The 15,893-nt window shown below is 35.9% G+C and overlaps 1 protein-coding gene across 4 annotated transcripts; it reads right to left on the bottom strand.

Moving 5' to 3' along the window:
* Positions 1-4,654: 4,654 nt before the first annotated feature.
* On the bottom strand, positions 4,655-13,387 carry LOC114177766 (probable arabinosyltransferase ARAD1). 4 transcript variants are annotated; one of them, XR_003603203.1, is made up of 5 exons: positions 12,264-13,387; positions 10,978-11,343; positions 9,646-10,295; positions 9,410-9,539; positions 5,151-5,336 (listed from the first exon to the last, which is right to left on the bottom strand). XR_003603203.1 is itself a non-coding variant. In XM_028063280.1 (3 exons), the coding sequence occupies exons 1-3, from the start codon at positions 13,218-13,220 to the stop codon at positions 5,160-5,162; spliced, it is 1,500 nt and encodes a 499-aa protein (XP_027919081.1). In that variant the 5' UTR covers positions 13,221-13,387; the 3' UTR covers positions 4,655-5,159. The 4 variants fall into 4 exon arrangements, 2 of the variants coding, with proteins under 2 accessions (XP_027919081.1, XP_027919082.1); XR_003603202.1 differs by having other exon boundaries at positions 9,410-10,295; XM_028063280.1 differs by lacking the exons at positions 9,410-9,539; positions 9,646-10,295 and having other exon boundaries at positions 4,655-5,336.
* Positions 13,388-15,893: the final 2,506 nt, after the last annotated feature.

Below are 15,893 nucleotides of genomic sequence, written 5' to 3'. Positions count from 1 at the left end.
CTCCATAATTAGCCACTTAATATTTTTTATTTCTATTTATATCTTTGTCTTATGTCCATTTACATTAGTTCCTCAATTTTGATCGATGATCAGCCTTGGCTCACGTTAATTTGTTCATCATCATCCAAAGTTACATTTAATTGCCAAAATTATAATATTGAACTAAAAAGGATTGAATTTGACCAACTAACTCCTGCTCCTATTGATAATAACTAATATAATAATACAAATATAATTCTACACTTTCACCTTATTCTCCAAAAAAATAATAATTTTGATAAGCATACTAGTAGGGAAATCTAACTCATGATCTTCCTTGCTACAAAGTACTTACTAACTATCACATTCTCTAATAAAAAAAATAATGATAATAAAACATATTACGTCATCCCATTTAATTTTATTTAAGTAAATAAAAAAAAAACATTTTTTTCTGGGTCTTACAAGTTGTAGTAGTCTGCAACAAATTCAATCAGTTGATTTATTTTTTAATTGAATGATTTCACTTAAGTCAAGTGAAATCAACCGATTGATTTGAAAATCCACCTGTTAAATTTCATAACAGTTTAACTATAAAAGCTGTGATTTTCGAAAGAGAGTTTGGTTGATAATTTTTTAGCGCAAAATTGTTTTGGAAACTCGTGGAAACTTTATCCTTCGTGATCATAAATTTTGCAGCAGTTAAAGATTGATCTTGGATCAATTCTTAGAGCTTTTGGCTTGGTTTGAAGCTTGGAGAAAGTGGTTTGTGGTAGGCTGGGTTGTACTACCACTGAGGTTTGATCTTTCTCAAGGTTTGTGTGTGTGCTTGGTGGTTTTCCAGGTCTGCAAGAGGGTTCTTGCTGTGCTGGTGTGACTCTTGTGTGATTCAAGAGTCTTTTATGTGATTTTTGCATGTTTTGAAAGTGTAAGGGTAGATACTTTGTAAATCTTTTGAAATAGTGCAAAGTCAAACTTAAGTTGCCTTGATAAACTGGATGTAGCTCAGGTTTGAGTGAACCAGTATAAAAATCTCGTGGTCTCCTCTCTTCTCTAACCTTTCTCTCTTGCATATTCATTTTAAAGTTTCAAGAACTTGTGTTTTAATCATATTTTTCATGTTCTTGCATATTTTCATGACATCTGCAGTATTGAGCATGTTTGCATAATCATTTAGAACTTGTCTTGATTATTGTGCATTGTTCCTGGTTTAAAACTCGAATATACATTTCTTCATTTTTCCCAGTATTTCAGTCGTCTGTTTTTCTGTTTCAATCGATTAACTCTGTTTTTGACCGATTGAAAGTGTACAGTTCAATAGTGTTTGCATCCTAACTTGGTGATCTAATTGATTCAATTAAAGGTGGTTTTTAGCTTTCAAAGATAGCCTAAATTTTTAACTAGCCAATTCAACCCTTCCTTCTTAGCATTTCAACCATTTCAAAACTAACAAGGTGGACTCACCTTAACCTTCAGTCCAAGCAAAGTTAACTTCACCTTTAACCCAAATTGACTCACATTGACCTTCGATCCATGCAGAGACATCTAGATCTTCGGTCCAAGTTGACTCATTTTGGCCTTTTTCCTCTGCCAACTTGACTTGATTAGGGAAGGACATAGGTAGTAGCTTCCCGCTATCCGACCCACATTAAGAAAATCCATTCATTACCTGCTACATTACTCGTCGAATACCTGTTTAAAATAATTTACGAGTATCGTGAATAATCATAAATGAAAAATTATAGAGAATGGAAGAAACCCTAGAAAAGATAAAAGGTGTAGACTTTGAGTGGAGAAAGGAGAAAGGTGCAGACTTTGCTAGGTAAGTTTTTATTTTCCATAAAAGGGCAAAAGCGATGTCGCGGTGGTTATTAGCCTAAAGTGGGCATCCCAAACGATGGTCACTGGTGTCATTGGTGAAATTCTTGGTTGCAAGCAGTGAAAAAAGTAACGGTTTGCCAGAGGAAGAAAACCCATGGTGGTGTTCAATTCAGTAGTAGCTACAATGATTTCTGTGACATGTCTGAACGAAGAAACCTCTAATGGTCCATGATCGTTGTCACGTGTTGTGTTCGCATCTGGAGGGGAAACCCTTACATGAAAAAAGAGGATTTCAACGTTAGTAATACTGGTGAGGTCGTCGGTTCCAACGAAGTTGTGCGACTACTGGTAGGGCTTGATGAAGCATCGTGAAGCAATCACAACTGGTGTAGAATGACTCTTGCTCATAAAAAGGAGAACCAAGATCTAGAGATAAAATTGTAATGTGTGAAACACTAATTTAGTGATGGCTGAAATATAAGAAAATCTTTAGACAAAATTGTAATTTTAATTTTTACTTGGTTAATGTATTCATCTATTACTTGTAACAAATTTCACCTATAGGATATTCACAATTAAGGATATTTTTATCATATCTAATCTTAATCCTTCAAGTCCAACCAACTCAATTAAGCCTTTTGGTTCCTATTGGTCATGGTTGGGATGACTAATTTGTATCTTTTAGTTGAAAAAGAGAAGATATTAAGAATGTTTAGAATCCAAAGTCTTGACGTGATACCGTCTATGCTAAAAACAAAGGGTTAACTATGTTTTTGGTCCCTAAACTATAACACGATTTTGGTTTTAGTCCTTATTTCAAAGTTTGATCCTGTTAAGTCCTTGTCCTTATAAAACATATGAATTTGGTCCTCAATATTGGACGACATTAACGATTTTTGTGACATGGCAAACAGTGTGCATGTCCACCATTCATTTTTTCAAGCGTGTTCTCTTTAAAATTACTCGTGTAAGTTTTTTTTGTACTATTTTATTCTTTTTTTTCATTTTTTTTTCTTTTCCCTCTTCTCCAACCATGTTCTTCTCCCTTCTAACCTTCATCTTCATCTTCCTTTTTCTCTCCACCATCTCCATCCTTCACCTCTCCCACCTTCACCTAGTCAATCCTTTCTTCCCCTTCCTTTCATCAATTTCAATCCAACACATCACAAAGACACGTGCATAAATTTTCTCCTCTCCTCCAGGCACCTTTTTCTCCCTCCTCACCTTCATCTTCATCCTCTTTCCCTACTTCACCATCTCCATCATTCCTCTCCATCACCAATTTTCTCACTTTCTCCAATTCCAAAAAAATAATAACTCCTACCTTATCAATGTTTTGTTAAAATTTTGACCCGTTCACCTTAAAATAATAACTCCTACTTTTATCAGAGAGAAAATAAAATAACAGTTTTAAAAAATTTTAATTTATTAAGTACATTCTTTTGAAGAGCTTAAACTAAATACTCATGCTATGAATTATTCTAAAAAAATAAATTCTTAATTATTAAAAATTGAAAATGAATAAGTGTTTTTAAATTTTTTTCTTTTAATATTTTCGTGCTCTTTTTTCATTGTTTTTTTGAATAAGCTTGTTAGAGTAATTTTTTGGACAAATAGTAGGTTCATTATTTATATATATTAAAAAAATATATATTTTCAATACAAAATTTTAGTTTGATTAATTTTGAAGAATTGAATGTGTTTGATATTTAGTAATTGTTGTCATATTTATTTGTTAAAAAAATTAGTTAATATATAATCAATTTAGAAAAAAATAACCATTTACCTTTTATTTATAAATTTAAAATTCTATATAACTCTTTAAAAATTAATTATATATTAATATTATTTTTTTATTAAACACCCAAATATTAAGTTCTTTTATTGTATTAAAAATAAAACATAATTAATATCAATACTACATTAGTTGTTTATCTATTTTATATATTTCTTTTGTACATCCCGTAGAAACATCATCGTTTTTCCAAAAAATAAAAATGTAAGCTTAAAAACTTTATTATGTATTTTGAAGGATTTGAATTTGATAGAGAGAGTTGAAATAATTATTGGAAGAAAAATTGGATGAGTCCGAAGATGAGTATAATAAAAGGAGAGAATTGATGGAGAAGATGAAAATAGAAGAAATGAATTATCGATTAACTCTATAATGGAAAATAAAGGAAGGAAGATGATGCTGGATGGAGATGGTGGAGGGAGAAAGGAAGATGAAGATGTAGGTTAGAAAGGAAACGAAGATGGTTGGAGAAGGGGGAGAACAAAAAGAAAACAAAATAAAATAAAATGATAAAGAAGATAAACTTACATGTATAATTTTAAAGAAAACATGTGTCAAAAAATAAATGGTAGACGTATACATCATTTGCAATATCACAAAAATTGTTAACTTCATCCAATATTAAAAACTAAATTCATGTGTTTTATAAGGATAAAAACTTAAAAGACTCAAACTTTAAAATAAAGACTAAAACCAAAATATGTTATAGTTTAGGAATCAAAACCATAATTAACACAAAAACAAATTCTACTACACATTAAAAACAGAAAAGTGAGATCCAGAATCGAGCATTGAAACACAAATTCTTCAATTTGAAGTGTTTGTCAAAACCAAAATTCAAAATCTTAGATTGAAGTACGATGTTATTTTTTCAAACATTTTTTCAAACAAGACTTCCATTATATAAATATTTCGTTTAAATTTTATCCATTTCGGTAAAAGTCCATGTAAAATTGCAGCAGTCATAAATTTCCCCAAATTGCATAATGTACATCTAACGAGTCCCATATCATGCCCCACGTCAATAAACGATGCAACAATACTAGTGCTATTGGTACATAGTCAAACCAAGAAAGAGCCTATATTATGATGCAAAAGAATAATAATGCCTTTATTCTCATCCTGTACAATTCAATGCGCTATAATGTTAATTTTCCTTCCTACTCTAGATCTGAACGCTTAAACTTAAAAGGGGCATACTGGAATCTACAACAGAACTTGTTGGGTATACTCGCAGTACATATCAGGTGACAAGCTATGCACAGAAGACTCGACATATCGTACTTGAGTCAAACCCCACAGTACATGGAAGGATTTTAATGTAATGGATAATGATAATTGTGCATGACTTTCTGTTGCATATCTCATACGCATTCCCTGGTGGACAAGTTGTTGAGTAGACTGAGATTATCAAGTTTCGTCAAGTCACCCATATGCGAAATGAGAGAAACCATATTTACAACTATCATTATCGCTCATACAAATGTCTCCTCATCACCTCGGAACGTCCTGACAAAACTGACCCTGATTTCACGGAATGCCAAACCTGATAGAAGGACAAGTGCTATAGGTTAATAACCGTAGTCTGGTTTGTGCATACGCAAGAGCACACCGATTCCCTTCCAAAAAGCCTTTTCTCACGGTTAATCATCAATTTAATCAAGGGAAGTTTTTTCGAAACTTGGCGCCAGATCTCATTAACTGTCCCGTTGGGTTCTTCATATTCGAAGTATCGCTTAACCTGAAACAAGTTTAAACTAAATTAAAGCTCCTGTAACCAGGGGAAATTTTCAAAATATAATCAATCAATCTAGAATTAATGCTCTTAATCAAACTTCGCACACCAAAGGTATAAGTACCATAACAGGAATACAATGAGAAATTAGCACCCTATTACTGATGAATAATTAATAATTAATTAACTCCCGAGTTACATAACCATAATGAGGGATCTTGTCTTCCGATCAATAAAACATCACTGTATATGAATACACAAAAAATAATAAAGGAGAGAGAATCAGGATAAGATAAGGTGTTAGAAAACCTACTCTACTACTTAGAGAAACAAAGGTGACTGAAAAATGAAAAATATTATTCACCTTAACCTTGTAACCCTGAATACATGGTCTTATAAAACAGAATTTGTAAATACTAAAAACCAAAAGTGAAAAGATAATACTACTAACAAACTAACAGAATGTCAAAACAAAAAATAAAGCAGACAAACAAAAACATCAGATTCTAACAGAATTCTGTGTATCCTAACAGTCCCCCTCAAACCCAAAGTCATTGAAAATAATCAATAACTGAGTTTGGAACGCAGAAGAGAGAAACGAGCTTGAGAGAGGGATTTTGTCAATATATCAGCAAGTTGATCCTAAGCAGGAATGAGTATTAACTAAGGAGGAAATCCAGCACTTTTTCATGAACAAAGAAGATATGCAATTCCATGTGCTTCATTCTAGTGTGTAACACAGGGTTATGACTGAGGGCAACAGTGCTTTGGTTGTCACAGTAGGTGATAGGTGTAGGTAGAACTGTCAAAATGGGTTGGAACCCGCGAGCCAACCCGGGTCATCACAGGTTTGGGTTGAAAAACTTTTACAAACTTTACTACAAGTTGATTTTTTACCCGGCTCATCTAGAACCCGACTCACCAACCCGAGTGAACCGGGTTGGTGAGCCAACCCGTAGATAAAAGGGTCACACAAGTGTTTTTATTTTATTATTAAGTTGGCTTTACATTTGGGTCATGTTAGGTTGTTTTTTTATCCAATACATAAATAATTTGTATTTTTTTTTATTTTGGTTTATATTTAGATTGTCTTAAAGTTTATTTAGATTTTAATTAGAATTACAATTTAGTTTTGATTGAAAAAAAATAAAAAAAAAATTGTATTTTTTTAAATTAAGTGAACCCGTAAGCCAACCCGTTTAACCCGCCAACCTGTGGTGGGCCGGGCTGGGTTCGAATTTTTTTGACTCGCTAAAAAGTGAGCCAGGTTGGGTTGGCTCACTAAATCATCAACCCATGGTGAGTCGAGCCGGGTCGGACCGGGTTACCCGTTTTGACAGCTCTAGATGTAGCACAGGGAATATTTAACTCCTTTAGAAGAGACTGCTGGCACAAAATTTCAGAACCAGTGTTTGTTTCTATAGAAATAATGACTGTACCTAGGCAATCATTATGTGTTAGTTAGGGGGTTGAGTGTTGGTTAACCCCTGCACCTAGTTATAGCTAAGATGATTAATCAATCTCCAATATTTGCTTTTCATATCTATAAATATGAGGAACATGAGAAGGGTCTCATAAGGCCTCAAAATATATTTTCACTGTTTAATCTTAAGTGTTTCTTAGACCACTAGGAGACCAAATTATTTCCAAAGAATATACACGCACCAGAGGTTGACCTTCATCAACATCTGGTGCATCACAGTATGCAGCGAGGGTGTACTGGGCAGAATTAGAAGCAGGGTGAAGATTCAGACCATAAGAAATGTGACCTTGAGATAGCGCAATGTACGTTTTACTGCCTTCCTGCATTCTATCAATGGTTGAGACATGAATTGGCAGACTTTATTGACCCTGTAGCAAATCTCAGGTCTGGTGATAGTAATATACTGCAATACACCAACAATAGACCTATAGAGTATCGGATCATCAAAATAATGTAAGCCGAACCTGCTGAGTTTTAAGCCACCTTGAAGAGGAGTAGAAATACCCCCTTAGCATCAGCCATGCCAGCATTTCGAAGCAAATCACGAATGTATTTAATTTGGGAGAGCAGCAGAGAACTGTTAAGGAAATGTTTTACCTCAATACCCAAAAGTAGTCAAGCTCAACCTTGGGGGGGGGGGGGGGGGTGGGGGGGGGGGGGTTGAGACCATGTATAGAATGTTGAAGCTTGCAAACAAGAGAGGAATCAATGGACTCGAAACCAGGAGGTTGAGTTATGTAAACCTTTTCATGAAGAATGCCATTGAAGAAGGCATTATTTATATGAATATACTGAATAGACCAATAATTGGTAAGAGCCAATGTAAGAATGATGCAGAATGTAACAGACTTTATAACATGCGTAAAATTTTCTGAATAGTCACACCCAAATTTCTGATGACCTTTGGCCACTAAACAGGCTATCTACTTATTTACAGTACCATGCAGATTCTCTTTAATACGAAATACTCATTTGCAGTCAATAGTAGACCAACTAGGAGGAAGAGAAGTGAGATGCTACGTATCATTAGCTATTAAGGCAAAGGCATCCTATTCAGATTGCATTGTTTGTCTCCAAAGACGAGAGGAGAAAGCTTGCTTGACTGCAACACTAAAAAGTAAGGTAGGAAAATGACGAGACTTGACAATACCAGATTTGGAATGGGACTTGACAATACCAGATTTGGAATGGGTTCGCACGGGATGGGTGGGTCTAATAGAGGAAGATGTTGGCTGAACAGAGGCAATAAAGGAAGGTGTTGGCTGTAAAGAATGTGAGACAAAGGATGACTCAACAACGTGAGAATCTTGAGTAGCATGCTGAGTGGGACAGTCAACAACAGTAGGAATGATCCCATGAGATAAAATGTGGGAAGATGAAGAGGACAATAAAGGAGTTTAAGTTTGAGTGTGAAGGGAAAAGTGTGTTCATCAAAGATAACATCCTTAGAACTAAAGATTTTACCATTGGAACCAAGACACTTGTACCCTTTGTGACACGACGAATACCCCAAAAAAGTGCAGAAAATGGACCTAAACTGCAATTTATTGGTTGCATAAGGGAGAGTGTGAGTATAACAAGCACAACCAAAAACTATGAAAAAATGGTAATTGATTTCTTTATTAAAGAGTACAACAAGGAATGGGATGAGGAATAACGGATGCAGGAAGCCTATTAATGTTATAAACTGCAGTGTGAAAGGCATGGTCCCAGAAAGTCATAGGCAGAGATGCTTGAGAAAGAAGAGTAAGACCCATTTCAACAATATGTGCGTATGTTTCCGTACAATAACACAATTTTGATGACGAGTATGAGGACAAATTAAACAGTGATGAAGTGACAGGTCTAAATTCACCACCCCAATCAGTTTTGAATTTCCTTAATTTTATGATTGAGTTGAAGTTCAGCAAAGGATTTAAATTGTTTAAAAGCATTTAAGGTGTTAGATTTTTGTTTCAAAAAATAAATCCAAGTATATCTACTATGGGGATCAATGAATGAAACATAATAATGATAACCCATAGAAGATTTTCCATGGGAAGGACCCCAAAGAACACAAAAGACAAGCTGTAAAGGTTCAGTATAAGAGCTTAAGGAAGTGTTAGAAGGTAATTGACGAGACTTTCTCATACTACATGCTACATAGAAATCTATCATAGTTTTATTTGGTGGAGATATATTACAGCGTTTGAGAACATTATGGAAAACAACAACGGAAGGATGACCTAGTCTATTATGCCAAAGGGAAAACATAGTGAATTGCGTGTGGGTATTGAGGAAAGAGCAGAGATTTGGGAACAAAGGAAACGGTGGAAACTGGTGGAGACACGATCTGGGCATGCAACAGAAGAAAAGGAAAGTAGTAGAGACCATCTAGACAAAGATAGGCACATAGCAGGACAACGTTATCAACCTGGGACTTAACAAAAACAGTGGAATGAGATTTAAAATATCCATTATTATCTCTAGCAAACCGACTGACACTAACAAGATTTTTTAGTTACAAAGGGAACATGCAAGAGATTGGTAAGGTGCAAAGGAACAACAGGATTATGAGAAGAAAGAATTGCAAAACCAGAATACTTAATATGCAAACCTTGTCCATTCCCAAGGAAGACACAAGCATCTCCTGAATTCTGAGATTGTTGAACAGGTTGATAGACCAGTGTGCACTAAGAAACATAAGCATGGGGTTGTGAAGCCGATACAGTGGTATTGTAATGGGCCTAAGAGGAAGGCAAAAACAAGTGGTGAAGTGAAGGCAATACGTAGTGGATGGCCCTGGAAGTTGATAGCCTAGAAAATGAGCAAATGCACTTGGAGGTGGTATACCTGGAAATGATGGCTGATATGAAGGATATACGGTGCCAGATTTTGAGGAAAAGGAATATTGTAGGGTTGAAGAACATAGTTGGGGTTAAAGCGATGATAGCAAAGGGTTGCTGTGTGACCATATTTGTTGCAAACTTGACATTGAATACTTCCATGACCAACATGTCCACTTCGACGTCCACGACTCGGCCACATTGAAAACAACCACCATGACAGGAAGGAGGATGAAAAGTCAAAGAAGAATAAGAAGCCATCTGAGCAAGGTGGACATGAGAGTAGAAGCTGTTTGAGAATTTGCTTGAGGGGGATCCAAAGAAATATTGTTAGTATTATGCCAAAACTTTGCAATATGTGCTTCTTGAGTAACGAGGAGAGATTCAACTTCGTCTAACAAGAACAAGTCTGGGTTACTATTGATGAAAGAGAGGAAGGACTCATTCAACCAAAAGTCCTTCAAGGATAATATTGAGTTGTCCGCATTCAAATACAGGATCGCCAATTGAATAAAGAGAATGAACCAATGCTTTGATGCACAAAAGGAACTAATTGATTGGTAGTTCACATTTCTTCATGGTATGAAGCTCGATGCATAGCTAACGAGCCCGAGCTTTGGTTTGAGAAGTGAAATGAGCATGTATCTTCTCCCAAACCTGAAATGAGTGTTGACAACCAATGATTCAAGCTAAGAAGGAAGCCAATAAGAAGGATTGAAGCCACAAAAGGAGAAGCTGATCCTAGGTGCCTAAGGTGGTATATTCAAGATTTTCAACCCCTAAATCACAAGCTCCACTTGTTGTCGGAGGAAGATATTAGTATCAATGAGCTTTTCTGAAATGGAATAGGAAAAGAGAACATGAGGTCGCCGTGGAAGTAGGACCAGTATCCATAAAAGAGACAACTCACACTCTTGGTACCATGTTAGGAAACCTACTCTACTACTAAGAGAAACAGAGGTGACTGAAGAATGAAAAATATTATTCACCTTAGCCTTGTAACCCTGAATACATGGTCTTATATAACAAAATATTTATAAATACTAAAAACCAGAAATAAAAAGATAATAATGCTAACACACTAAGCGAGTGTCAAAACAGAAAATAAACTAGCTAGACAAATAAAAACATTAGATTCTAACAGAATTCCATGCATCCTAACATAAGGAAAAAGCTATAATTTGCAATATCAATCAAAGTCCACCAAATATCCTTCTATGTACTGATTCCGTCAAACTTTACAATGGATTAAAAAATGCAACAGGTGGAGTTAAAGAAAAAAAGTAGTAATGGCACCAAAAAATACCGTGGCAAAAATAAATTATGCTGCACTACTAACCTCCTTTAGTTCCTTTTGGTATTGTAAGATTCTTTGTTTGGACAGAGCTCTCAATTTTGACACCAAATATCCTGGCTTTATAGCAGAAGTAGTTTCCACAAACACAGCAAATTTTCTATAGTCTAAAGTATCTTCAAAAGGCAACTCAATACTATCACTGACAATGACTGGAATGCACAAGCTAACTATAGCATCAAACAGTCGGCAGGCTGATGGAGTATCTCCTGCAGGATGTAAACAGAACTTGGATGTATGCATTCCTTGTGAAGCTGCCCGTCGACTCTCTCTGGATTGTGCTCCATGCTTTATTATGACATCCTCCTCATTTTCTAGAATTTGAAAGAGTATATCACGGATTTTCCCTCCCTGTGAAACGGATTTGAGCAACAAGGAATCAATACAAGATAAACCATCCAAATCAGCGGTGATGTTTCAGGTATTTAAGCACATAGAAGGAAAACAGTGTTACTGTTACAGCATCATGCTGGAATATTTAATGAAAACAAAATGGGGAAACCTAATGAAGATACTTAGTGCTATAGATACTACACAGAATAAAATACCACCATAAAGTACAACATTACCCCAAGCAAGGAATACATACAATTTAAAGATGGTATTTTTTTATTTTTGTTTTGGTACCCCTATGGTGCTGTCTTTCTTCGAAGACAATCCTATTTGAGGCATTGATTAAGACACTAAATAACAAATAACGAAAGGGAGTCTGGTTCTGCAAACAGTCAGAATAGAGGAAATTTCATGCCTATGAACCTAAAAGGGCCCGAGACAAAGACAAATGTAAATCGAAGATCGCCTGAGAAGAGGCTCTCCGATAATACATCAATAAAATATTAAAATCGAATTGCATCCGTCATCCTTCAATTTGCTGTTTAAAACTACATTCATAACTAAAAGACGTTTTCAAAAGTTCATAGCTCGAACTCTCCCAACTAGATCAAATTCATTTGCCCTCCATCACCACGTTCATCCCACCATCGATTCTAAATGTACAAGCTAAATTAATTTTTCCCGTTCCAGGTAGAACCAATGTTTTACAAAATGGTCCACGGCCATGAATTAGGCTACGATGTCAAGATTTTTGGGTTCAATACAACCCCAACCCCAATTGCAGCCACATCAATGGCACTTCTTGACAATTTCCCCCAATGTCATCGACAAAAGCGAATTCAAAACTTGGGTAGAGCTATAGAATATAAAATTACACATAAACAATTCAATATCTTAAAATTGAAATCCAAAGTCCCAATCACAACAGAAGACAATACCTCTTTGCGATACCGATTGCCCATGAAAAATAACAAGGTCTTGCGATCGGCGACACCGACATCACCAGGGTACGTTCTGATGCGGTGCGAGTAGGGTACAACAACATCCTTCACCAGCGATCCCTGGTCGGGTCGCAACCGCCCGAAATCTGAGACAAGCAGCACACAATTTTTTATCCGGTCGATAACCCGGTACATCGCATTCGGATCCGAAGCCACGATCACGTGGTCCCTCCCGTTGCTCCTCTTCCAATACTCCTGCTCCTCAAGCCACTCCACCAGCGCCTCCTGATTCTCCTCGTCGCTGTAGATCGGTTTCTCCAAACTGGCAGCCGAGCCGGGAGGTCGAGGCGGGTTCACGATGAGACTCAGCGACGAGAAGAACGGCACGAAGAAGAAATCGGCCTCCTCGGGATCCATGACGCGAACCACGGGCGAGCCTGATCGTCCGGAATCGTTTCGGGAGAGATCCGCAAAGAGGTACCACTCGGCCATGTGCTGGTGGCCGGGGTACTTGAGCAAGGAGACGTCATCGTGTTGTTCGGAGAAGTGTGCACCACGCGCGAGGGCGTGGTGGCGGATGACGCCGTGGGTGAACCTGCTGGGGAGATCGTAAAGGAAGACTTTTACGGTGGGGAATTTGGCGCCGGTGCCAGCGAGGAGAACGGAGGAGGCGGAGTTGAAGGAGAAGGTGGAGTCGAAGGCGGAGGAATCGGTTGGGTAGAAGAAGGCGTTGAAGATTGCATAGAGGACGAAGAGGAGAAAGAGCGTAGCTAGGGTTTGCTTGAGAAGAGGTTTTCGCGCCATGGCGAAGAGTGTCTGGGAAGTGGTGGTGATAGAAGAAACGAAACTGGGTTTGGGTTTTCTGGTTTTGGCTTTGGCTTCCTCGTTCATGTTTTTCGTGTACGGCATCCTCATCAGTTTTTTCAACCTGCTATATGTACGCCTAATTTCCATTTATACGCCCACCTTCATTGGAACCAATTCTACCATTCATTCATTACACAGCCTCTAGTGCTCACCCATACCACTGCATTCACACAACACAACTCAATAACCCTACATTCAGATTCCTCCTTCTTTATATTTTATTTATATATATTTATTTATTTATCAAATATGGAAAGTGAGGAATCGAGGGTGCCATCAATTATAGGGCTTGGATTTTTAAATCATTGGGTTGGGGAAGGAGAGTTGTTATCATGAGTATATAAATATTAATTAAATCACACCTGCCTTAATTCCAAAGTCCTGTACTATAAGTCATTTTTTTTTTTCATTTTTAATTACTATAATTCTTGGAAGAATTTATTTTTAGCCTATTCGGTTCTGTTTTTATGATGTTTTATTTTATACATCTTTATTTCTATTGTATAAGGAACGAAATTATGAAAATAGTTTATAAATTATTTCTAGCTTATTTTGGTAGTATTTCTATTCTACCCGCCAACTTTCAAGAAATTTGGAGAAATTATTATATTTGAGTATAGTTCACAATATCTGGTATAAAAAATAAGTTTGATATATCTCACACACAACTAATAATTGTATATATAATTATAACAAGATGAGTATAAAATAAGAGATAGCAATGATATTTAAATACTTAACAATCAACTATATATTTTATTTGTTATTTAAGTATTTATTTTAAAGGTTTTAAAACATGTATGTACATAATAACGTTACAGGGAGTAGTTACTTGGTTTTTTTCGTCAATACTCATATAACTAATAATTAATAGGTTTAAATATATTTTTAGTTTTTAAATTTTTTATATAAAATTAAATTTTGTTTATATTCCAGACTTTAATTTATTTTTATTTTAAATTTAAAAAATAAATGGATGTAATCTTTGTTATTCAATGATGTTAAATTTTTGTTTAACGTGACAAAAGATTTTTCACGTAACATTTTTAATATACGAAATTAATTTTTGTCCATGTCCCAAATTTTAATTCATTTTTATTCTAAATTTTAAAAAATAATGGATATAGTGTCGTCATGCAATGACGTTAATTGCTTGTTTAACGTGAGAATCAGCTTTTACCTAGTTTTTTTAATGTTTACGTGTGACATTTTACTATTTACACATTGGCACTACCATATGCTGATATTTGGGATACCCTTCTCTAACGAGCATTATCACTTTCTTTTTCTTTGGTGTCACCAAGTTCGATCCATCCTCCATCTTTGGTGGGCTCACCTTCGTCACCAACTCAAGCAAAAAATCACTCTTTCCTTGACCATTATGATTAGACCTCTTACTACAACAATATCAACACTCTTAGAAACCATACCCTTGTACACAATCCTAAAAATAACCATGACCAATGACCCTATTAGCATTGAATCACTTAGTGCCAAAATTTAGCTCCTTGTAGCTAAATTCCTTAGGCATTATAGTAATCTCCAACTCAATGGAGTGATTAAGTTTCTTCATTCACTTCACCTTCATGAGATGCATCCAAATCATGCACCAATAAAGAGCAATAACAAAAGTACAAATAGTGACAACCCTAGCAACAACCCCCACAATACCCTTCCTAAAAGACTTACTCTCCTTCTGCCTAGGTGCTAAAGTGGTGGATGGGGGTGATGTGGTGGTAGGAGTCACCGAAGAATCTAAAAAGGAATTAAAATCCCACCACTTAACATTGTGCACCTTTGTTCTACCTTGAGTAGACCTAGAAAATCCCACATACATGGAATCATTAACATACATACGTATATTAATATCCACCTTTAAAATTATATCTTTCGACCTCCTAGTCAATTAAGAGGCCCACACACGCAACCCTTTCTTGTTTCCATTGTATACATGGTCATCGAGACCCACAAGCCACCGACAAAGGATGGATCAAGGTTGGTGGTGACGAAGGAGGGGAAAGTGGCAAAGCTTGCCGAAGAAGGGTATCCTGGTTGTTGGAATCTAGTTGTGGCCACGTGTAAACATAAAAAGGCCACATGTAAACACTAAAAAAGCCATTGTTGTGTGCCTTGTTAAAAAAAATTAATGTTGTTGAAAGATAAGGACTACATCCATTTAGTTTTAAAGTTTGTGAATAAAAATGAATCAAAGTTTGGAATAGGGACGAAATCTATTTTCTTATAAAAGTTTAGGGACTAAAAAACATATTTAACCAGACTTAATATTTTCAAATGTTTCTACCGACTTTATAGAGAATTTTCTGTAAATGGATCTCTCCTTCATCTCAGGATGTTGCTCACACCAATCGCGTAGGATGGGAATCACAATATATTTCCTTTGACGTTCGTAATAATGGAAGGTGAGACAAAGGAAACATAATATGATTCTTTCAACTATTGGGAGAACACGTTACACCACAATGAAATTTGTGTTTGATAACGGATAGATGCAAGGGCATATTGTCAGCCTTACAATCTATTAATTTGGTTTGGAAGCATAAGGTCTCCACTCAGTATATTGCATACATCATTTGACCGCCAACTTTAGCAACAAGTTCAAAATCCTATGTTGAAGAAATATTTTATTAACATGGATAATAAAATTACTTATCTTTCCCAACTCTTTCATTGACAAATTCATTTGAGGTTATTCTTGATTTATTACATTACCACAACTTACGAGGTTAAGCAACCTATGTG

The sequence above is a fragment of the Vigna unguiculata genome, chromosome 3, assembly GCF_004118075.2.
Source record: "Vigna unguiculata cultivar IT97K-499-35 chromosome 3, ASM411807v1, whole genome shotgun sequence".
NCBI classification, from domain to species: domain Eukaryota; kingdom Viridiplantae; phylum Streptophyta; class Magnoliopsida; order Fabales; family Fabaceae; genus Vigna; species Vigna unguiculata.
Note: the sequence above shows the minus strand (reverse complement) of the source record. Positions and strands in the feature narration are given on the sequence as shown.

Excerpts from the sequence above, each read along its gene's own strand:
- LOC114177766 (XM_028063280.1), bottom strand. The coding sequence starts at position 13,220 with ATGGAAATTAGGCGTACATATAGCAGGTTGAAAAAACTGATGAGGATG. Across the intron at positions 11,344-12,263 it reads GCAATCGGTATCGCAAAGAG|GGAGGGAAAATCCGTGATAT; the intron begins GTATTGTCTTCT and ends TCCGTTTCACAG. Across the intron at positions 5,337-10,977 it reads ACCAAAAGGAACTAAAGGAG|GTTAAGCGATACTTCGAATA; the intron begins GTTAGTAGTGCA and ends AACTTGTTTCAG.